The 25,173-nt window shown below is 35.5% G+C and overlaps 1 protein-coding gene across 1 annotated transcript in view; it reads right to left on the bottom strand.

The window, feature by feature from the left end:
• Nucleotides 1–85: 85 nt before the first annotated feature.
• Fnta (farnesyl transferase alpha) overlaps nt 86–25,173 on the bottom strand; it is a 155,918-nt gene continuing 130,830 nt past the window's right edge. Inside the window, exons 7-8 of the mRNA XM_090391738.1 lie at nt 20,744–20,921; nt 86–414 (exon numbers count right to left, since the gene is read on the bottom strand). Coding sequence (XP_090247864.1) covers nt 259–414; nt 20,744–20,921 — 334 coding nt within the window. The 3' untranslated portion in view covers nt 86–258. The remainder of the gene's footprint in view (nt 415–20,743; nt 20,922–25,173) is intronic.

Raw genomic sequence — 25,173 nt, 5'->3', positions numbered from 1 at the left:
ATAAATAGGAAAAAAATTATTACTTATTCATAATACTGTAATGAGGTTATGCATCCAAAAATCATGTTGAATAAACAGCAAAAAATCATGCAAAAAGAAAATCAAAGAGATTTTCTTCAATTTTAAAATATTTTATTCCACAAAAATTTAAACAAAAAAAATTTATAAATAAACAGGATAACAAATGTACCTCTTTAACTGGTCATGATTTTCATTATAATGAAGTAAAATAATAAAAAGCAATGTATCTGACAATTTCTAGCACTGAGGATCAGAATCTCCAAAAGTGACATTTATGTCTTTGGAATGAGAAGCAGCTTCTGTTGGTCCATATTTCTGGCTCAATGATCGTGAAATGAAGTTCCAGTACTCTTTCCTGACTGTATCATGTTCATTTGCAAGAGAGTCGCACAGCTAATCATAAAAATGAAGAAATATGATAGTCATGTTATAAGAACTAAAACTGGAAAGCAAAATAAATACAATATGATGAAAAAAAAAAGTACTGAATAACTACAATGATATATGTTATGGAGTAAACAGGTTTACAAACAAAGAAATATATGTTTACACATGATGATATGTACATCCACAACTATAGATGGAATCTTGGTCAAATAAAGCATTAACGACAGTAGATTATGTGCTCAAAATGGGTACCTTGTCTTTGAAGACAGGTTTTGTAGCACGTCCGAATGTTTTCTGTCATCTTGGAGAACAAGATGATGTTGGTCATGATGTCATGATGGAATACCCATCCATTCCTTCAACAAATGCAATGCATTTGCTCTACCAACTCCATATAAACTAAAATAATGCTCAACAATAATAAATGTCTTTTCTTCCAATGCCAACACTATTGCTACAGCTAAATGTAATGGCATAGACTCTACACATGCTCTTCTAGAATTTGCATGTAGTCGAATGACTCTTGTAGTGCATGTGCTGAAGGGGAGGGGGGGGGAGTGAACTTTAGTACCTTTTTTTTTTTCTCCATACTGTACATCAACAATCAGTTTTAGAGGTTATATATATATATATATAACCTCTATATTATATATATACTATCAATATACTATTACATTGACATAATGAAATATAACCACTCTCATTCAGAGTGAAACATGTCCAATGTACTGCAAAAAAAAATGTATGAAGCACTGCACAAAAGCATAGTGACAAGCCTTGTGGGTTACACAAGGCCTAAAATGATTAAAGTGTCTACAGAATGGCAACAAACATTTGCAATCACCAACCGCTGATGAAATTGATGGGGTGTGGAAAGTGACTGTTTCTAGATAGCAAAGGGTGTGTGCAATGTCTCAATTCACTCTCTACAAACATGAATAATATCCCAGATGACAATGTATTGAATACTCTCACATGTATGGAGTTTCACAGCCATAGGTCCAAACAACACCCTTTTGTTACTAAAGATCATCATTGAAAGTAGTTGCTGTAGCATGAGCAGCTTGTCAGTTAGACACAAAAGTAAGAGAAAAAGTGTGTTGGCCCACCAAATCATAGTTCCTGCTTCACCATGAAGGCAGATAACAACTCAGACGATGCAAATCATATGAACTGATGGACCTAATGCATGGTTTACACTGTCTAGGTCTGAAGGGTTATATAGCATACAGCAGATTTCTCAGATGGGGGTTCCATGTGAGATTGTGGTGAGAAAAAAAAAAATCACAAAATATATATATATATGTAGAAAGTTTTTTACCTTGGGTGTGATATACGTTAAAGATACCAAGAAATTTTATACTTGGTTTTAATCCTATTCCCAAGTAAGCAAAACAAAGTTTTGCACATGAAATATATTCACGTCTGAGTTACTTGTATACAGAGGCTAATGACTTCATATCACTTGCCTTAGTATGTATACCATAATGCAAAGCACACCCCTTTCAGGCATATACAATGCAATGCATAATGGGAAGGGCCACTACCCAGACCAGTTTCGACCTTTATTGAGGTCTCTTCAGTGGGCACCAGACCCGGGAAAGATACCAAGGTTGAAGTAATGCAAAACCTTTCGTATCTCTCCCGGATCTGGCTCCCACTGAAGAGACCTCAATAAAGGTCGAAACTGGTCTGGGCAGTGGCCCTTCCCATTATGCATTGCATTATACATGCCTGAAAGGGGATGTGCTTTGCATTATGGGATACATATTAAGGCAAGAGATATGAAGTCATTAACCTTTATATCTCTAAGTAGCTCAGACATGAATATATTTCATGTGCAAAACTTTGTTTTGCTTACTTGGGAAGAGGATTAAAACCAAGTATAAAATTTCTTGGTATCTTTAACATATCTCTATCTCTAAGTAGCTCAGACGTGAATATATTTCACGTGCAAAACTTTGTTTTGCTTACTTGGGAAGAGGATTAAAACCAAGTATAAAATTTCTTGGTATCTTTATATATGTTAAAAATACCAAGCAATTTTAAACCTGGTTTTACTCCATTTCCCAAGTAAGCAAACAGACAAACAAGTCAAGTTTGCACCTGCAAGTGATGCAAGTCTAGCTGATCCTACAGGTAGTGCAAGACCAAGGCAACTTGTGGTAAAGGAGGCATAAGCTCTGATCACTAATCTTAATATTTACCCTTAATGCCAAAACATATCTCCAAGAAGGGGATGTATGATGTTTTGTATTAAAGGTAAGGGGCCACACCCAGACCGGTTTCGACCTTTATTGAGGTCTCATCAGTGGGAGCCAGGCTAGAAATACCAAGATTTAGTAATACAGAGCTTATAAGTATTTTACCAGAACAAGTTACCATAAGGTAACTTGTTCTGGTAAAATACTTTTTTTTAAAATAATAAGGTTAAATCTCTGGTAAAATACCAGAGATTTAACCTTATTAAATAAAAATCTCTGGAGAAGATAAAAATGTAGAAAGTATTTTACCTTGGGTATAATAAATGTTAAAAATACCAAGCAATTTTAAACCTGGTTTTACTCCATTTCACAAGTAAGCAAACAGACAAACAAGTCAAGTTTGCGCCTGCAAGTGATGCAAGTCTAGCTGATCCTACAGGTAGTGCAAGACCAAGGCAACTCGTGGTAAAGGTGGCATAAGCTCTGATCACTAATCTTAATATTTACCCTTAATGCCAAAACACATCTCCAAGAAGGGGATGTATGATGTTTTGTATTAAAGGCAAGGGGCCACTACCCAGACCAGTTTCGACCTTTATTGAGGTCTCATCAGTGGGAGCCAGGCTAGAAATACCAAGATTTTTTGGCATTAAGGGTAAATATTAAGATTAGTGATCAGAGCTTATGCCACCTTTACCACAAGTTGCCTTGGTCTTGCACTACCTGTAGGATCAGCTAGACTTGCATCACTTGCAGGCGCAAACTTGACTTGTTTGTCTGTTTGCTTACTTGGGAAATGGAGTAAAACCAGGTTTAAAATTGCTTGGTATTTTTAACAATTATTATACCCAAGGTAAAATACTTTCTACACACACACACACACACACACACACACACACACACACACACACATATATATATATGTATGTATGTATATATGTAGAAAGTAAAACCAGGTTTAAAATAGCTTGGTATCTTTAACATGTATATATATATATATATATATATATATATATATATATATATATGTATATGTACCGCTAAAGTGCAGAAATCAGTTATTCTGCAGATTATCTAGGTATCGTGCAGATTAACTACGGTGATCCGTTAATGTGCGGAAAATTGTTTCATTTCTCAAATTACCTAGGTAATCTGCACATTACCTACTAGGCACTCGTTAAAGTGAAAATAAGATCTTTGCTGGAACAACAACAACGTTTCTGTATGTTTAAATTAAGATAATGTTATTTATTTATTTTTTGATATCTAAAGAATCAAGTTAATACAATCAAACAATCAACAAATTAGTTGATAGAATCAATCATCAATCAATTAATATTACTATTATTACTATTATTACGGGCAACTCCAGGGAGTCATTGGACTCATCGAGGGAGGCCCCAAATCATATTCATCACAACTATTTGACATTCATACAGTATCTATCATACCTCGCCTTAAACTCATTCACTGTCACAGCATCCACCACAGACTCAGGGAGCGCATTCCACTCATTCACTACTCTAAAAGTAAAGAACCCAGCTCTAACACCTTTACTAACCACACTTTTGCCCAGTTTCCATGGATGTCCCCTAGTCCTCCCACAACCAGCCCTGTTCTCAAAAATATCTTCTGAATTAATTTTATAGAAACCCTTCAGTAATTTGAATGTCTCAATCATATCTCCCCTCCTCCGCCTATCAACCAATTTTTGCAACCCACAAATCCTCAACCTGTTCTCATACGGTTCATTCCACAGACCTGCTATCATCTTGGTCACTCGCCTCTGGATCCTCTCCACCTCCTCCCCATCAAGAAGAAGCCTAGGTGACCAATATAATACAAGGAATCAAACGGTTTAAAATATTATTACAATTAAGAAAAAAAATATATGATAAAATTATGTTTACTTATTAAAAAACCAAACTAAAAGTGGAGGGAGAGGGGGGGGGAAGGAGTAGGGAAAGGAAATGAGAGAAACAAACTTTTGAACTTTAATGATACGGAAGCCGTTAATGTGCACATTACCTAGGTAAAATGCGGAAAACTCTTGATTCCGCACGTTAACGGAGCAAATCAGTTAATCTGCAGATTAGCTAGGTAATGTGCACATTAACGGTTTTCGCACTTTAGCGGTAACATATATATATATATATACAGGGTGTTCGGGATAAATTTGACATATTTATAATTAATTATATTTTTCCGTAAGTTACATGTATTAACACACACTTCTCTTCATTTAAAAGTTTGGACCCTTCTTCATTCATATACAAGATGTCAGAAAGGATGGATAGCTGGAACCCATCCTTTCTGACATCTTGTATATGAATGAAGAAGGGTCCAAACTTTTAAATGAAGAGAAGTGTGTGTTAATACATGTAACTTACGGAAAAATATAATTAATTATAAATATGTCAAATTTATCCCGAACACCCTGTATATATATATATATATATGTTACCGCTAAAGTGCGAAAACCGTATACAAGATGTCAGAAAGGATGGATAGCTGGAACCCACCTGAATCATGGAAGAGAATAACTTGTATCATGATGATTCGTGCCCGCCATCAAAATAAGGATATTTCGACTGCTGCCCAATGCTCCCTGAATACAGTAAAAACAATCAGGCATGAACTAGAGACTTGCAATGGTGACTACGAGGATGTAGCAAGAAGAAAGATCCCTAGCAGACGATCTGATTGCGTTCGTACAGCAGAATTCCTCGCAAATCTGCAGGAACAGGTGTTGAAGAACCCTGGCATTGGAATTCGGGCTTTGTTCGTGGAGTTGCTAACTGTAGTCAAGCCCTGGATAACAAGGGTAGCCAATGTTAGGCCGTATGTATGGCAGCAGGATTCGGCCCCTTGCCACACCTCTGGGAAAAGTCAAAAATGGTTGTCTGAAAATTTCTACGACTTCACCAGTCCAAATGTTTGGCCTCCAAACTCCCCAGACCTTAACCCCATGGATTATTTTGTATGGGGCGCAGTTGAAAAAGACACCAATCGCACTTCCAGTAATACAAAAGCCCAGTTAATGGATAAAATTAAAACAGTTTTTGCGGCCCTTCCCAGGGAGACTGTAGCATCAGCTTGTTCGAGGTTCCGAAGCAGAATTGAAGCTGTGATCGATGCTAATGGTGGTTATTTTGAGTAAATCTTGTTGATAGTATTGTAATTAACTCTGCCTGTAATGTTTTTTTGTCAATTCATTAAATTTAATAGATACAAAGAAGATTTTCTTTTTCCTTACGAAACTGTCAAATTTATCCCGAACACCCTGTATATATACACATATATATTTCGGATTTATTCGAAAAATGTTTTCGGATAAATCCGAAAACATTTTTCACTGCAGTGATGAGTTTGAAAGGAAAATTGTGGAATCTAGGGACATCCTCTTTAATCCTGAACATTTGAACAGCAATTTAAGTTACAACATCCCTGATAGCCATGCTGCAGTTGTTCAATACTAGCGTTCATGAGAACTTACAAGCACGCACGCAATAAACAATGCCACGTTGGATAGAACAACTTAAAAGTACATTTTTTATGTCAATTATGTATTGCATTTTTGCCTGTAATTCTCAGTTTTTTTGTAACTTCAATTTTTATTATTGTGTTCTACCTTTAGTGGATACCTGATGAAGGCTGTAAAAGGCTGAAACTAGTTGTATCATTCTCATTAAAACTTAATATTTTATCTCAGTTTAAAGTCATTAAATATCTATTTTTAAAATATATCTATATACAGTCATACCCCGATTTACGCAGTTTCTTATATGTACATATTCCTGTCCCGCTTCACCACTAGTCGTATCTTTCAGGCACTGGCCGCATTTGCCAGTGAATGCTGTGAACAAGCACTGACATGTTTCACTTGGTCTCCAATCATACACGATTTTTATAGTCTACAAACCTTGCGATTATTTAATGTTATGTTCTTGATAAAAATTTTATCACATAAAAAATAATAATGTCATCCAAAAGAAGCAAGTCCGATTCTTTTACAGCTAGCAAGAAAAGAAAAACATTGACTTTGGAAACAAAACTCAACATTATTAAGGATTTTGAAGGCGGAATGAAAATTTGAGCTAGCAAAGAAGTTCGATCTACAGGAATCCAACAGTAAGAACAATCATAAAAGAAAGGTTTACAGATTTTGGAAGACATAGATTCTAATGAGGAATGAACTGTAGCCACAAGGCAAGGAATAAAAAAATCATTAGCTTGCTATGAAGAAATTTTGCGTGACAAGAAAAAGACATTATGCCGTCAGACGAATCTATTAGATTTTATGAAACCATCGACATTGAAATAACTTTCTTTTTTTTTTTATATACGAAAAACTACAATTATGATTATATTTCTTAAAAAATATAGGTGTTTTGGTAAACCTTTGGTCCCAATTGTATGTTTGTATATACAAATTACATGCAAAATTATACCCCAAGTTACGTGAATTCGACTTGCACACTTTTTGTTGGTCCCACCTACCGTGTAACTTCGGAGTTTTACTGTGTATATATATATATATATATATATATATATATATATATGTAGAAAGTTATTTTACCTAAGGTATACTATATGTTAAAGATACCAAGCAATTTTATAAACTTGGTTTTAATCCTTTTTCCCCAAGTAAGCAAATAAGCAGGTAAGTCATGTTTGCACCTGAAGTATTTTCAAGTCTGAGGCAACTCATGGTAAAGGTGGAGTATGCTCTGATCACTTTCCTTAGTATCTCCCATAATGCAAAGCACATCTCCTTGCAGACATGTATGATGCTATGCATTAAGGGAAAGACCACTACCCAGACAGTTTCGACCTTTACTGAGGTCTCATCAGTGGTAGCCAGACCCTGAGATGCCAAGGTTGAAGTAATGCAGAACTTATAAATTTTACCTATACAAGTTGCCACAAGGTGCTTTGACCTTATTAAATAACAATCTCAGGATGAGAGAAAGATGTAGAAAGTTTTTTACCTTGGGTATACTATACGTTAAAGATACCAAGCAATTTTATAAACTTGGTTTTAATCCTTTTTCCCAAGTAAGCAAACAAGCAGGTAAGTCAAGTTTGCACCTGAAGTATTTTCAGGTCTGAAGCGAATTTGTGCTTTGCATTATGGGAGATACTAAGGAAAGTGATCAGAGCTTACTCTACCTTTACCACATCGCTTACATCGTTAGACACTTAGTGGAATCACCATCATGTGTAGATGCTATTATCCATGTAAAAGTTGACTCATGTTATGCAGATGAATATTATGTTAATGGAACTTGTAACAAATTTTCAATGAAATGATGAAATTTTCAAAAACAACAATAATAATCTCTTTATGCTCTTTTGATAGAAAAAGTTACACACACACACACACACACACACACACATATATATATATATATATATATATATATATCCTTCTTAAGAAATGGAAGAGGTCTAGCTCATTACATGAAACCTGTTCAGCATCATCAGCAAGATTGTTTACACAGAAAACTACATTACAACAAGTGAAAAACTTGAACTTTGCTAAAGCAAATAGCTTTAGCTTAGTTCTGGATTAAAAAAAGAGGAAGAAATAAAAAGAAAAATGGTAGGATTTGTGTTGGTTTTCTATATTGCAAGCCATAAATTAACTTTGTTAATTAATAGCTCATTAAATCGTAGGAATTCAGCATTCATTTAAATGGTAACTTGCCCAACATTTTCTTATAAAGTAAAGCATCCAGAGTCAAGAAAAAGGTTTTGTGTGGACTAAAAGAAAGTAATGTAAAAAATGTTAATTCTAAGTTAACTACAAGCTAGATAACTGGGACCAGACCTAAACATAAACTAAGGAATGTAGAGAACCAACCAGGGCTTCTAACCTGATGTCTAATCCTCACCTCCCCATGGCACACCACATTAAAATAGGTATCATTCATCTGGAGCGGTACAGCGGCACTTGCAAGGATAGAAAAAAAAATCAGAACTCCGTGGTAAGCTTCTTCTTCTTCTTTGAGTGCCATCTCCTATTAGAGATCGGTGACCACCTTGGCAAATTTTTAGCAATCCTCAGCCACTCTGAACAGTCCCTCAGAGCTCATGCCAGTCCACTGTTTGATGTCTGTCAACCAAGATTTTCTTTGTCTTCCTTGTCCTCTTCTTCCATTTATCTTCCCTTTTATAATCAATTGAAGTATCTTATATTTTTCGTTATGAAATAGGTGACCAAGATATGCAGCTTTTCTTCTTTTGATGGTATCTGAAAGTTCAAGCGATTTCCCCATTTGTTCCAGCACTTCGTGATTGGACATTTTTGCTGTCCATGGGATTTTTGACATTCATCTGTATAACCACATCTCAAAGGCTTGAAGGTTTTTTTTTTTTTTTTAAAATCAATGTTGTCTTCAAGGTCTAAGTTTCTACAACATACCCATGCATACTCTAATCTCTAAATTTAAATTGTGGTTACACAGTGTAGATTTCATCAGGAGAAAATTTTTTTCTTGCCATTTCAATTCTATCTTTTATTTCCATCTCTGGAAATAAAATTTCTGGAATTGGTAGGCTTAGTAAGTTAAATAAGCAGTCAAGGAAAAGAAGAACGAATATTAAAAGTTCAAGGCAAGAAAGTCAGCAATGTGCTCTGAGAAAATGGAAGAAAGAGAAGCAACATGTTAAACTAGCTAAATGAGCATGGGAAGATTTGGTAAGAACACAGAAAAATATAAAGAAACTGCAAAAATGTTATGGGAAAAGCTCAGAAATGGAGGAAAGAGTACTGTAGAAGGAATAAACAATAATAAGAGTGACGTGAAAACTGGAAATATTCTAGATACTTGGAGTTATCTTGAAAGATTACTTAATAAAACAAGAAATGACAGAACAGGGGCAGAAAACATTTAAACAGAATGCAACTGGGGGAGGGGGAGAGTGTGTGTGTGTGTGTGTGTGTGTGTGTGTGTGTGTGTGTGTGTGTGTGTGTGTGTGTGTGTGTGTGTGTGTGTGTCGATACTTCAGGTAGAAAAAACCATCAGAAACCTGAAATGTGGAAAAGCAAGTAGAGTATATGATATTCAATCAGAAATGCTCAAATATCAAGGTATAAAAGTTTTTACAGTGGCTGCATTGCATAATTGAGAGATGTAGAGTTCTCAACAGTATCCTTCTATAAAATGAGAAATAAAAATGAATGTGAGAATTACAGAGGAATCTCCACACACTGGGTGTTCCTGGTAAGATTTATCTAAGTATACTTGAGAAAAGTTGACAAAAACTTGTGGAAGGGAATCTTGTAGAATAATCTAGGAACAGGCAAAATAAAGAATGGCAGGAAAAGATTTTCACTTAACATAAATATTTGAAAAAGCATGGGAATATTATAAGGATTCATGTTTACACTTTGTAGATATGAAAAAAAAAAAGTATGTGATATGACAAGGTGCCAAAAGAAAGAGCTTTTCAAAATGCAACAGTTATGTGGGATAAATGGAATATTATACAGAGCAATACATAGTCTCGATTCAAGTTGTAAGTGAGCAGTCAAAGCTAAAGAAAATACAGGAATGTAGTTTAATGTAAAATCAAGTGTAAGAAAAGAGTGCACACTATGTCAACCCAACCTCATCATCATCTATATAGATCACATTATGAAGAAAAGTGACATTAAACCTGATATCAGAATAAGAGATATCAAGCTGAGCTCTCTGTGTTATGCAGATGACGTTGTACTTATAAACAAATCCAGTGCAAGTCTCCCAGGATATTTAGCTAAATTGAACAACTATAACAAGTATGACCTGAAAATCAGCAATGAAAAGACCAAAACTATGGAAATATACAGGAACATTACATCAACCACATCTTGAATCGAGAACCAATAGAATAAGCAAATATTATTATTATTATTATTATTATTATTATTATTATTATTATTATTTGACACCTCCAGGGAGTCCAAAAATATTTCAGTTATAAAATCACAATTTTTAGTGAAGATGGCAAATTAAATATAGAAATAGACAAGAAAATTGCAAAGCTGTTATGGTAGGAAGTCAAATGAATAAATTTATATTGGAATAAGAGGAATGAGTCAGAATGCTAAACTAGCTGTATACAAGACTGTGTTCAAAGCAATTTAATTTATGAATCTGAATGCTGGGCTAGAAATAAAACTACTTGATCAAACTTTGAAGACTACAGATACAAGAGTCCTGAGAAAGATTATAGAAGTGAAGAAATAGTATTAATGGCAGAATCATATTAAAAACAAGGATATCAAAAAGAACTTGAGATTGCTAGCATTTAGGGATGCATAAGTAGAGATAATCTGAAATAGTATGATCACTTAAACAGAATGGGAAAAATGCAAAAATCAAGCATGGTTTTTTTTTTTTTTTTTTTTTTTTTTTTTTGTGGCAGTATGGCAGAAAAAACCTGAGGAAGACCAATATCTACATGGACTGATATGATAAGAAGTACTTTAGAAGATAGATCAAAATATAAGATCAATGTTTGAGAGATACTTGTGTCATAATAGTAAGGCTAAATTACATGTAATGAAACAATTACATTTCATTATATACATCATAAATAATATACATTGTATACAATTAGATTTCATTGTTTCATTGGGAAGAGCATGAACAGATGTCATCAATAATAGCATCATATTAAAATGAAGATATTCGTGAAAAACTTGATGCTGTTAGCATTCAGAAATAAGTGATCAGAAAGCTTAAACAGAATGTGAGAAGAGTTAGCAAAACAGGTGTTTTGTCATAAAATCTAATATCATAAAGACCAAGATTCTAAGATGGATTTATGAGGGAGGTCTGGAAAGTTCTGATCAACACCTAGAACAAACAGGATATTAGAGCAACTGATATAACCACAAGAAAGAACATATCTTAAAACCCTTTAAGATATGTTCTTTAAACTCCATGTTTTATCAAATTGTAATAATTTGTTCTTTTTCTTTCTTGAAGACCAACATATAAGATAGGACAATATAAGTGTCCTGACAGATAACACTAATTTGCAGGAAAATTGTTCGGAAGAAGTTAGTAATAATGTAAACCTTTCATGCAGTACTGTATACTGTCATCATATTTCATGCAGTACTGTATCTTATACCCCTCGAGGGCACATATCAGGAATTTGATTATGATCATTTATGTTCATAATAACAGTAATTTTAAGTCTGTTAGACTTAAATGTTGGATTGAAAAGTCTGATTCCATACCATTTCTCGGTGCAGTTTTCAGGTACTGTTTCAAAACCTTTTCAATCTTGCCTATGTCATCTGGCACCCACAATAAATAAAATAACAGTAAATTTTACATCTGTCTAAAGTCAAATAAACTTAAATAAATCAATCATGTTTTCAATAAACACTATACAAACACATAGGCAACATAAAAAATAATGATAAATTTTCAATTCTAATCGAAAATTTGATAAAGTATTTATAAAATTATATAAAACTGTTTTATAAACAGTGGTGAGATACCACCACTGCTTAACTTGTATACTGATGACATTGGAGATGGTCTAGAGCAGGGGTCGGCAAGCTTTTTAGACCATTGATCCCTCATTGACTCCCATCATGTTAAATAAATGAATAAATGTTATCAATAATAAATTTCTCAATTTAAAAATAATAATTCCTTCACCCTTTTACTTCATTACTGCTTCTCGATAAGAAATATTTAAAGAAATTTAAAGAAAATACTTAAAGAAATTTATAAAGAACGTTAAAAATTACTTACAATTTTATTGATTTACTTGGAATGGTTAATGAGAAGGATGTGTGTTTGTTGGCTCAGCTGATCAGCCAGTTGGCATTGCATGTTTACTAGGTATTACTCAAAATTGTTTCAGGTGTTTATTGAACCCCCCCCCCTCTTGATCCCTAGACATTTATCGCAACCAACTATAAGGCTACATAGTTCTTCAAGGAAGAACATGTCTTCAGTGATCGATATCAACCACTTTGCCAACCCCTGGTCTAGAGGAAACATTCAATTATCTGCTGTATATGCGGTGATATTAAGTTAGATTAAGTGATAAGGGACATTTCTGATACAGAATATTTTCAGGCTGACTTGAACAGACTGATCTATGGATCTAATGATAATGAACCATCAGTTTAATGCCAATAAGTGCAAAGTTATGCACTGGCTGAAAACATTGCAGACTGAGTATTATATTAATGGGAATTTGCTGCAAGTGGTTGATGAAATTATAAACTTGGGGATTAATGGTGGATAGTAAATTAAAGTTTACACGGTGGTCACAGTGCTCAGGTGTTTAAGACATCACAAATCAGATGTATTCTCCCACTTCATAAGGTCTTTTTAGAAGTACATCTGAACTACTATGCTCAGATATCACCACCTGGGTAACACTGAGATGAGGAAAATAGACTGAAGGGCTTTGAAAGTTTGAGAAGCAAGACAAGAGGGGTATATGATAAAAACATACAAGATAGTAAATTCTTACAGTTTAGACACAAGGAAAATTTTGGTAGAGGGGGGGACTTGGGGTCACCCTGAAAGCTAAGGGCCACCTGTACTCATAAGTCTGTAGTGACTGAATGGCATAAGCTGCCGGTGGACATTATGAGCATGTCTTCAGTGAATGTACAAGGAATTACACCTTCAAGAGGCCTCCCTCAATGAGTCCCAGAACTTTCTGAAGGCACTTACATGTAATATTAATAATAATCATTCTTTATTCTAGGCCTAACATTAAGAAGAATGTTAGGCCTAGTCAGTACAACATGTTAACATATCTACTATGGCTGATTACAACTGTCATCACAGGTCTCAGTTTCACAGAGGCTAAACCCCTTTCATTTTAGAACAAGTTTTTCCTCTTCATCTTGTTAATGGTTTGCTCTGAAGGAGTGAGCACCATCCTAATGTTTCACTTCAACTACTACTTCTTTCTGACATATTGCTGAAGTCTATCTGGCATCTTCATGGAATATACAGGTAGGTAGATATGTGCATGAAAGCACCACATGAGTAAGAAAGATGCAAGGGTTCTTACTTTTCAGCAACAAACCTGAAGTCCAAAACCACTCAATGGGAAATGGCATGCTCTTGATCATTATACTGAAAATCTAAGAAGTTCTCCAGATATGTAGCAATTTATGCAACCAATTTATAAGGCTACACATAGTTCTTCAAGGAAGAGCATGTCTTCAGTGAATATACAAGGAATTACACCTTCAAGAGGCCTCCCTTAATGAGTCCCCCCAACTCTCTGAAGGCACTTACATGCAGCTTCATATCATATCACCATATAACTTGCACGGTGATATGATATGAATCATAAGTTGATGTACAAGCTGCAGAGGATGGGAAGGTTAGAAGTTAATATATTGGTTAGATGGATCAGAGATAAGCTCTCTAAACAAACCAGCAAGTTGTGTGTGATGGAGCAGTGTCTCAAAAAAGGAGAATAATCGATGGTGTACCCCAAGGTTCTGTTCTGTTCTTGGGCTGCTGCTGTTTAATTTGTTTGTTAACGATTCATGTGGATGACTGGTACTTGGAGATCTTCAGTTGTTTGCTGATGATGCAAAACTGGGGAGAATTATGAGGAATGATTCTGAGGGAGAATCAACACATGTTAATTCCCTTCAAGAAGATTTGAATAGACTTTTAGGTTGGACAAATGAGTGAGGTTGTAGTTTTAATATATATAAGTTCAAGACCTTGCATTTTGGAGGTACAGAGCTATAAGACTGTGTACTATACTAATGGAACCATACTGCAGGAAGTAGATGAGATTCGATTATCTGGGTGCGATAGTTAACAGTAGACTAAAGTTTAGAGAGTATACTGCAAGTGTTGCAAAGACTGCACATCGTATTGTCACCATGGTAAGAAGTACACTGAAATGTAGAGATTTAGATGTGGTTGTGTCACTGCATAATCATTGGTCAGACCACACTTGGACTACTGTGTTCAGATTTGGTCACCTAGTTTTCATTGTGATGTGGAAACATTGGAAAAGATTCAAAGATGAGTGACTAAAATAATATCAGGACTCTTAAATTTTGGCTATGGAGAGAGGTTAAATGAATGCAAATTACAAAGTTTAGTAGATAGGAGAAAAAGAGGTGTAATGATATAGATTTTTGAATTAGCAAGAGGATATTATCAGATTAATATGGAAGGGGGATATAAGAGTAGAAGGTGAGAGAGGAAGAACCAGAAGCCATCCGTGTGTTGTATAAGAGTGTGGTGAAAAGAGGTGGGAGGAGTAGTTTTTTACATGGAGAATTGTGGGTGAATAGAATACATTACCAGAATATGTCGTTAATGCGTGGAGTATTAAAACATTTTAAGATTCAATATGTTATCAATTGAATTAGGCTCCCAAGTTGAGTCTGCTGACTCAATGAAAGCTGTGATAATAATGCTGGCTATAATAAGCAAGTTTATTATCTTCCTTGCTAATCCTTTGGAGATTAAGCAGTGGAGATGTATTTCAATGAGTGAAAAAGAGGGATGACATTTTTTAATCTAGAACAATGGTTCCCAACCTTTTTCCACTTGTGTACTTGTGTAATTTTATTTATTCATTTTTTTGTAATCCAACTTTCTGATCTACATGCTAAAATTGCTTTAGCTCTTGTCTAAGATAGTTGGTCTGTTGGCTGATTTCTCTTTTGTTCCATATATATTTCTTCCTCCCATCCTACTAGCCTTACCTATTCTATTATCAATTTTTGGATTTGGGATTTATCCAGTGTCATCAGGTGTATGGGTGTATAGTAATGTTCTTGAGCAGAAAAATACACTCAGTGGTTTGGAGGCTGAAGAAGATGTGGATGAGATGTATTTGTGTCAGAAAGTCTTTAAGTATAGGTGAAAGTTAGCCTGAGAGAAATCTTCTGTTAGAAGGAGAGAAATCCTTCCAACAAATAAGACAGGATGTTTTGGTAATAATGAAGTTCACAATGTTATCCTTGTCCCACTGAAGAACAGCAAACAGATAACAGTAATGGAACATCTTGAAAATTCAAATGTTTGTTATCTAAAAGATTTGTCAAATGAAGAAGAATGGAGTGCATTATCATTAGTAAAGCTATGGATAGGATTTGAGGTTGTTGAGAGAAGGTCATTTATGTATAGGCAGAAAAAAAAATGGATAAAACTCCAGAGATTTGGGATACTCCAGCATTTGTAAGGTGAAAGCTGTAGCATCTGCTCATTCCACCCAATTTGAGAGAGAAGTTATATGCCTGCTATTTTTTCAGTTGTTATATTAAATTCTTTTTATGATTACCAACATTAATTAATCATTCTAATCAAGAAACGAAATCTATTTTTATTATTAAACTAAATAAAAACATTTTTCTCTGAGAAGCTATAAATGAATTTAGAAGCCATATTTCATATTTAAATATTTCATAATATCAATTCACACACTGATGCATGATTCATGTTAAAGCACAGTTCACACTTTTTTTAAAACTGTACATGTAAGCAACTGCCATTCTCTAAAAAGTAAAATAACTTTAAAAAGAGAATGCATGTACTGGATGTTTTAAAGTATTTCTATTCAGAGCAATCTGAAGAAAAAAACAGTAGATACCCTCAAACTTGGTGGATATTCTAACCAGATCAAAGGAAAAAGATTCAAAAAATGACCAATAGTGTAAATATGGTGCTGTGAGTGAGAAATGATAGTGAATTTTGTATACCATGTGAACTATAAGGCAGTATAAGCAAAGGAGCAAGACTCACTCTATAATCATTCGACTTGTGTAATGGGTCTCACTTTGACTGAACGTGCATTGCTTATGAACTGTTTCTAAAGGAATGGGAAAAATGCTGCAGGAGTACATCATGAATACAGACACCTAAAGACTTTCCAAAAAAGGCCTAATGACACCAAATGCAGTGTGTCACACAGGTAGTCAATTTGAAGAGAAGGCAGTTTGACAGTTCAACCAGAAAGAGGGTGTAAATATGAAATTCTGCAAATGACTGAAGATGTTGCAACTCTAGTTTGGCAGTCAAATGAGAGTGCTATAGGTTCATGGTGCACATGCTGTAGCAAGACAATTAGATATGCCATACAAATTGGTATAGAGAATTTTGCATAAAATGTTGCAATGTCACCCATATAAACTCAACCACAGCCAAACATTGCAAATGGGAGATGCCAGCATCTGAGAAACGTTTGTGTTGACATTTCTGGTATGTATGGAGGTGGATGAGGATTTGCCTTGGAACATCCTATGAAGTGAAGAAGCACACTTTCATGTTTGTGGAACAGTAAACACTCAAAACTGTTACATCTGGTTACAGAGAATTCCTTTAGAAATACAATTTTATTAATACAGACCAGTTTACAATAAAAACATTTATTAAAACCTACCAGTTTCGCCAGCAAACTGTCTGGCTTTTTCAAGGTGTTACAGAGATATGAAAACTAGTAAATGCAAATTAAAAGGAACATAAAAAACATTGTAAGCCAAACTAGTAGCTATGGTTAGATGTTTCGCATGACAGAGATGACTTATTGTTCTTATTCATTATCACGCATGCGTGTTTGTTGTAGACTTGTAATGTGATTACTGGCTAGCTGTAGTTCAGAATTGCACCCTGATTTCTGTTGAGGTTTCCGCCGGTTATTAATACTATTGTGGCTTCCTTAAATACACGATGCCTGTAGTCGTCATCGAGATATGGCATGGAGCTGTTTTGCCAATCTATCGTGTGGTTAGACGTGCAGAAATGATGTGCTAAGCCGGAAGAGATGCTTCTGTTGTGGTTTACATCACCAACATGTTCTATTTGTCTAATTTCTAGACTTCGTGAAGTTTGTCTGATGTAGGCAAGACCACAGGAGCAGGGAATGTAATATGCTCCTGGATATTTGTAGAATGGAACTTTATCTTTTGGAGATCCTAAAACTTGTCTGATGTTGGTGGTTGGTTTGAAGACCACTCTGATGTTGTGGGCTCTTAGTATTCTTGCTATTTGATAAGAAATTGACTTGATGAAAGGTATCACTACTGTAGAAATGTGCTGACAGTCGGATTCTTCTTGTCTGGGGTTGTCATTGTATAGATATTTTTTGATGATGTTTTGAGGATATCCATTTTGTGATAATGTGTTGGCTATTAGTGAGAGTTCATTCTGTGTATCCTCCTCTTCAGATATAAACTTTTTGGCTCTATGTTTCAACATGTGGATAATATCAGTTTGTGTGTCTTGTGATGGTTTGAAGTATAATGAAGATATCTTCCAGTATCTGTGGGTTTTCTGTAAATGGATAATTTGACACTGTTAGGTTGTTTTCTACTTCCAGAGTGAATTTTATCTTGCTATGTATTGAGTTGATTTTATCCAGAAACGATTTTAGGTTGTCTAAGCTGTGTTGCCATATGATGAATATATCATCCACTATCTCCACCATGTAGATGGTCTCGGAGAGATTGCAGAGAGAATTTCTTTTTCAAGTTTTTCCATGAAAAGGTCTGCACAAGATTGTGATAGTGGGCTTCCCATTGCTAGGCCTACTAATTGTTGGTATATGGTGTTGTTAACCTTGAAGAAATTAGATTGAAGGCAGTGTCTAAACATCTGTGTGATGTCTAGAGGAAAAACTTGAAAAAGAAATTCTCTCTGCAATCTCTCTCTCTGAGATTGCAGAGAGAATGAATCATCTACATGATTCATTCTCTGAGAGAATGAATCATGTAGATGATTCTCAGAGAGAGAATCATCTACATGGTGGAGATAGTGGATGATATATTCATCATATGGCAACACAGCTTAGACAACCTAAAATCGTTTCTGGATAAAATCAACTCAATGCATAGCAAGATAAAATTCACTCTGGAAGTAGAAAACAACCTAACAGTGTCAAATTATCCATTTACAGAAAACCCACAGATACTGGAAGATATCTTCATTATACTTCAAACCATCACAAGACACACAAACTGATATTATCCACATGTTGAAACATAGAGCCAAAAAGTTTATATCAGAAGAGGAGGATACACAGAATGAACTCTCACTAATAGCCAACACATTATCACAAAATGGATATCCTCAAAACATCATCAAAAAATATCTATACAATGACAACCCCAGACAAGAAGAATCCCACTGTCAGCACATTTCTACAGTAGTGATACCTTTCATCAAGTCAATTTCTTATCAAATAGCAGAATACTAAGAGCCCACAACATCAGAGTGGTCTTCAAACCAACCACCAACATCAGACAAGTTTTAGGATCTCCAAAAGATAAAGTTCCATTCTACAAATATCCAGGAGCATATTACATTCCCTGCTCCTGTGGTCTTGCCTACATCGGACAAACTTCACGAAGTTTAGAAATTAGACAAATAGAACATGTTGGTGATGTAAACCACAACAGAAGCATCTCTTCCGGCTTAGCACATCATTTCTGCACGTCTAACCACACGATAGATTGGCAAAACAGCTCCATACCATATCTCGATGACGACTACAGGCATCGTGTATTTAAGGAAGCCACAATAGTATTAATAACCGGCAGAAACCTCAACAGAAATCAGGGTGCAATTCTAAACAGTTCGTGGAAAAACTTGATCCTCTCTCTCAATCAATCTGAACTACAGCTAGCCAGTAATCACATTACAAGTCTACAACAAACATGCATGCGTGATAATGAATAAGAACAATAAGTCATCTCTGTCACGCAAAACATGTAACCATAGCTACTAGTTTGGTTTACAACGTTTTTTATTTTCCTTTTAATTTGCATTTACTAGCTTTCATATCTCTGTAACGCCTTGAAAAAGCCAGACAGTTTGTTGGCGAAACTGGTAGGTTTTAATAAATGTTTTTATTGTAAACTGGTCTGTATTAATAAAATTGTATTTCTATTATAAAACGACCAAAAATGTATAATTTAAAGAGAATTCCTTTGCATGTCAACAAGTTTCCTTACATTAGTTAAAGGTCACAGTATGAATAGGATTTCCAGCCAAGTTCATTTTTGAACCATTTTTTTCAAAGAAATCCATTGAACTGGACCTGTGATCTGCATGGTCATGACTGTGCATTACTGGGACATGTTGAGCAGTTTCATCATCCTGAAACTGCAGCAAAGAAGATGTCTGAACACAGCAGTGTTGATGTAAGTTGGAGCACCTCCCCACCATAGGACATGAAGTTCGATAATTATTACATCAACATTTCACATAGGGCAAAATAATCAGTCATTCATTTCTATGAAATGGCCAATGCATTTACCAGAGCTTAATCCCTGTGACTTCTGGCTTTCAGGTTAACATCAAAAGCATAGTGTAGTGGGGCAAAGTTCTTCACCTGAAAGATTTGAAAGACAAAATCACACATCATGTGTGAAACCTTTTGACAGATCATTTGCATTTCACTGTAGACAATGCTGCATGGCAATATCACCTACTGGTTCTGCACAAAGGTCAATACATTGAGAATCACCTCCATTGATCATCTTGATTTTCTGGACAGCTCCTTATAGCATGTCAGATCTATGTCATATGATTTTTGTATCATATTATTTTATGAGATGAGCAAAATAAACATCACTGAATAACTTCTCTGGTCGTTGACTGTGGATTAATCATTTCACAATCACACACCATCCGGTACACATTAACGTAATTTTTCCCCCCTCACAGTACCATGTTTCCCCTATCAGTCATTTCTGAATCAATTTTGTTTTATAGTTAAAATTTCTTTATCATAATCTGGTTACAGTACTGACCAAGTTGAAGGGCGTTTCATCTGTTGGTTTTCTCTCTACAGATCGTTTCTGCATAGGGATACTTTAGTTTGAAAGACCCAGTATTTATCAATTTCTTTAGCAGCTATCAACAAAAGACAAGTAACTATGATTGATCATCATAACATCTCTGTAATCACAGTGGCAATACATTCAAAATCTTGAATGTAGTGCAAATATGGCAGAACTTAGTGCCAGCTAGATGATCAGAAAACTGGATATCTGGCTGATAGGAATTACATGACATTAAATTACTTGACACCTCAATGATTAATAATTTATTAACTACAGGATCATCCATCTATCTCAACTTTTGCTTGTTTATAAGAATTCAAAAAATCACCACCTGTAATGCTCTGTGAAGACTACAACAGTCTCCTCCTCCTCCTCCTCCTAGCAAATGTTCTTCTACATAATCAATCATAAATGCTAACATATAAGGAGACCTGCATTTCGCACTGTACAATTCTTCTAAAAAATTCCAAATGCTTGGATATGCAGTCAGTTCTTTGTCCTGCAAAATACTGGGGAAAAAAAAAAAAAAAACCATTTTTAGAGTAAGCAATAAACTTTAAATGTGTTAGATATATGTATTTTATTTATTTATTTATTTTTTTTAAATGACAATCCCAAAGTAAAACACTTTGTATTTTAAAATGACAATCATGCAAAGTTATAAAACTATTATTATTATTATTATTATTTAGGCCTCCAAGGAGTCAAAAGACTCATCGCGGGAGGTCATTCCAAGGAAACACAAGTCGATCAACACTCACCATGGGAGGTCCCTCCTAGGAAACACAAAGTCTATCATACCACTCCTTAAACTCGTTGACCGTTCTCACTCTCACCACTCTATCAGGCAATGCATTCCACGGTTCAATAACCCTCCATGTAAAGAAACCACTCCTCATCCTTTTGCTCACAGTTTCCTTTCGTAACTTCCAGGGATGGCCCATTATCATCACTCCTTCCTGCTGTTCAACCAAGCAAAAGAACTGCCCAATGTCAATCCTGTAACCACCTCTCAACAGTTTAAAAGTCTCAATCATATCACCTCTCCCTTCTTCTATCCACCAAACTCTGCAGTCCACATTCCCTCAGCCGATCCTCATAACTAACATTGTACAGTCCTGAAACTGTCTTTGTTATCTGCCTTTCTACCCTTTCCACAGTTAATTTATCTCCTTCAAATCCTGGGGACCAAATCTGAGGTGTGGTCTGATCAGGGTCTTATACAATGGAATGATAACTCTTCTATCTCTGCAGGTCAGCGTACTTCTCATTATTGCAGCAATCCTCTGTGTTACCTTAACCACCTTTGCAATATGTCCCCTGAATTATAGGTTTCTATCAATCATCAATCCCAGACCTCTCGTCTCCTCTATTTTCTCCAGTATAGCTCCTCCAATAGAGTATGCAGTGTCCCATCGATGTGTCCCAAACCTCAAGACCTTACATTTTGCTGCATTAAATCGACACCCCAATCATTTGCTCATATGTGTAGCTTATTCAAATTCTCTTGTAGGGCCACCACATCTGCACTATTACTAATAGCCCTTCCCAGTTTCATATCTTCCGCAAAAAACTGAATATCCCCCTGCAATCCACTGACAATGTCATTGATATAAAGTTTAAACAATATAGATCCCAGTACTGAGCCCTGTGGGACCCCACTTGTAACCCTCTGCCTTCTTGAAACTGCCCCACCATACACAACTCTCTGATACCTATCGGACAGCCAATCCTGAATCCAGTTGACCAACCCGACATCCAAACCTATATGCTGCAACTTAAATACCAGCTTATCATGTGGCACCCTGTCAAATGCCATCACTAAATCTAAGAAAATGGCAGTATATGCCTTTCCCCTCATCTGCTACTCTTGTAACTTTATTATAAAAGGCTAGCATATTACTAAAACAAGAGCATGCCCTCACAAATCCATGTTGACTCTCAAGATAACATTACCCTCATCTGCCCAATATTGTATACAATCATTAACTAATTTCTCCAAGATCTTAACAACTACTGATGACACACAAACTGGTCTATAATTAGACACTTCCAGTCTGCTACCACCCTTATGCAATGGCACTATCTTACCTTCCTTCCATTCCCTGGGCACCTTTCCTGACTTTCATTGAAAAACCAGGTCAAAGGAGCTGTCAGTTCTTTAGCACATTGTCTCAAAACTCATGGTGAAATACCATCCAGTCCCACAGCTTTACAAACATCCAGAGTACTCAGTATTTGAAACACGCTCTCCTCCTGCACCTCTAAACCTCGACCCTGCCCTATCGCTATAGTATTAAAATTTACTCCTCCAGGATGAAATACACCAATAAAGTGTTCATTGAACAATTCCACTATGTTCTCTGCATCAGGCACTCTATTCCAATTTTTATCCCACAATGTCATTCTTCCACAATCATTTCTCCTCCTACTGGCCACATAGCTAAAAAATTCCCTAGGATTTTCTTTGGATCTTAGGGCCAATCTCTTCTCATATTCCAGTTTCGCCTTCCTTACCATACTAGTCAATCTCCTGGCCTGTGTCTTATATTCTTCATGCATTTGCTCTTAACCTGTCTCTTTATATCTCTTCCATAGCCTCTTTTTCACATGCAGTTCCTGTGTAATGTTGTTTGCCATCCACTTTACACCAAATTGTGTCCTCTTCTTCACTTGTGGAATACAGCTTACTATTGCTGCTAACAAATATTCCTTCACAATTTCCCAAGTATTAATGATATCCTGGCCTTCCAATTCCTCCTTCCATGAAACTTACCCAAGTTGATGTCTAAGACTATTATAATCACCTGCCTTATAATTCCACATATGTTCCCATCTCTTTGATACTCCTGCATGTCTATTCATCTTCCAAGTCAAAACCACATGGTCACTCTCTCCAACTGATGGGAAAGATGTCATCTCAGTTATTATCAACTCTTCTGATGCTATGACCAAATCCAAAACTCTTGAACCTCTTGTTCCCTCTATTACATGTTGCATAAGACATTTGTCCCTCAAGAATTCTAGAAATTCCATTCCCTTATTGCTACGTGCATCTTCCTCTCCCCAATTTATACTGCCGTAGTTAAAATCTCCCATAACAATCATTCTTCTTGCACTTGCCAAGCTCAACTGTCTAAACATCTCCTGGTCCCCACCCTCTGTGCTCCTTGGTTTGTCAGGAATACCCCACTAAATATCCCATCTTGCCTATCTCTACATCACACCATATGCTTTCAAAATCATTAGTGTCACTGCCTTCCAAAGCCTCCACTCGTAGAGGACATAAGTCATCACTTATCATAAGCAATACTTCACCACCATGCTTTCCCTTCCTATCCTGCTGAAAAATGCTGTACTCTGCTATTTCTATTCCTGTTATTATATCCTCTTCTGTCAACCACATCTCAGTGATCCCAATAGTCTTTGGCCAGGCTGATGCTATCAGCGCCACCAATTCCTCTCCTTTATTCCGGATGCTCTTGGCATTAGTATAAATCATAAAAATGCCACTATTTCTGTACCCAGCATTATCCCCTCTAGACTCCACTGGGCTGAGCTTCATGCATCCAAATTCATTGCCACAGTGGGATTCAGGCTTGGGATAACATACGCATGTATGCAAATGCACACCTTCAGAAATACAACTTAAATCTAGTAGCCAAAAAAATTTACTCTCCCAAGATATTGTCCACTTTATATAAATATTGGTACAGGTAATGTTAAAAAAAAACGCAAAAAACTAAATGCTATGCGGACCAAATAAAGTAATACATTCTTTAATCCTCATTACACATTAAACATGATTATACAGAAATAGGCTTTCCTTTAAGGTGGGTTTAAAATGTATGCCACAACACAGCTCATCACAACTCAAATATACATGTGATCAAATAACTTCACGGTGAATGCAATGTTTTAAGAAAAGAAAAAAAGTAAATTAGAAAAGGCAGAAAATTCACTCGCCACTTGTCTTTGTTTACTCGTTTGTTGAGAGTGGATTTCTGGAGCCTTCTATGTATATGTGTGTGTGTATATACAAGGGGATACCCAAAAATGACAGGAATTATTATTATTATTTTTTTTTTTTATTAAAGTTTATAATACCATGTTCTAGTCTCCTTCAAAGTGCTCTCAATGCACTTGTACCAATGTTTTTTCCACTGCTGGAAACAGTTCTGGAACTGTTCAACTGGAATACTGTTTATGACTTCCAGTGACTTTTCTTCCACTTTGACCACATCAACAAATCACTGCCCTTTCATGGTTTTCTTTTTCAATTCATGGGAATTGAAAAAAAAAAAAAGTCAAACATTCACACAATTTTTTTTAAAATCTTCTGTAAGCAAATGAGGCATAAACTTAGTAGACAAACCATCTATGATATATATATATATATATATATATATATATATATAAATAACGATCTGTAATATTAACTCGGAATTGGGATATGTTCATATTTATATATACTGACTTAGTACCGAGAACTAGAATAACAATTAAATTTATTCAAAACGCAACATGTTTCATCGGATTGTCCGACTTCTTCACCCTCATCATATAAATAATAAACTTAGTTATAATCTACCGGACTCTTTCAGCTCTGCTATCCGATATTGGCACACTCGTGAAATCAGACACACGCAGATGACAAACAATAGAACTTCAACACGGACTGTAGCTACAGTTCAAAGCTAACTGAATTTTATAATAGTCGTTTTTATAGTGATACGATGTTGCTTATAGTGTTTTTTATTT

The sequence above is a fragment of the Typopeltis vanoorti genome, chromosome 4 (assembly GCF_054136105.1).
Source record: "Typopeltis vanoorti isolate ZY-2024b chromosome 4, IOZ_Tvanoo_1.0, whole genome shotgun sequence".
Lineage (NCBI taxonomy): Eukaryota > Metazoa > Arthropoda > Arachnida > Uropygi > Thelyphonidae > Typopeltis > Typopeltis vanoorti.
Note: the sequence above shows the minus strand (reverse complement) of the source record. Positions and strands in the feature narration are given on the sequence as shown.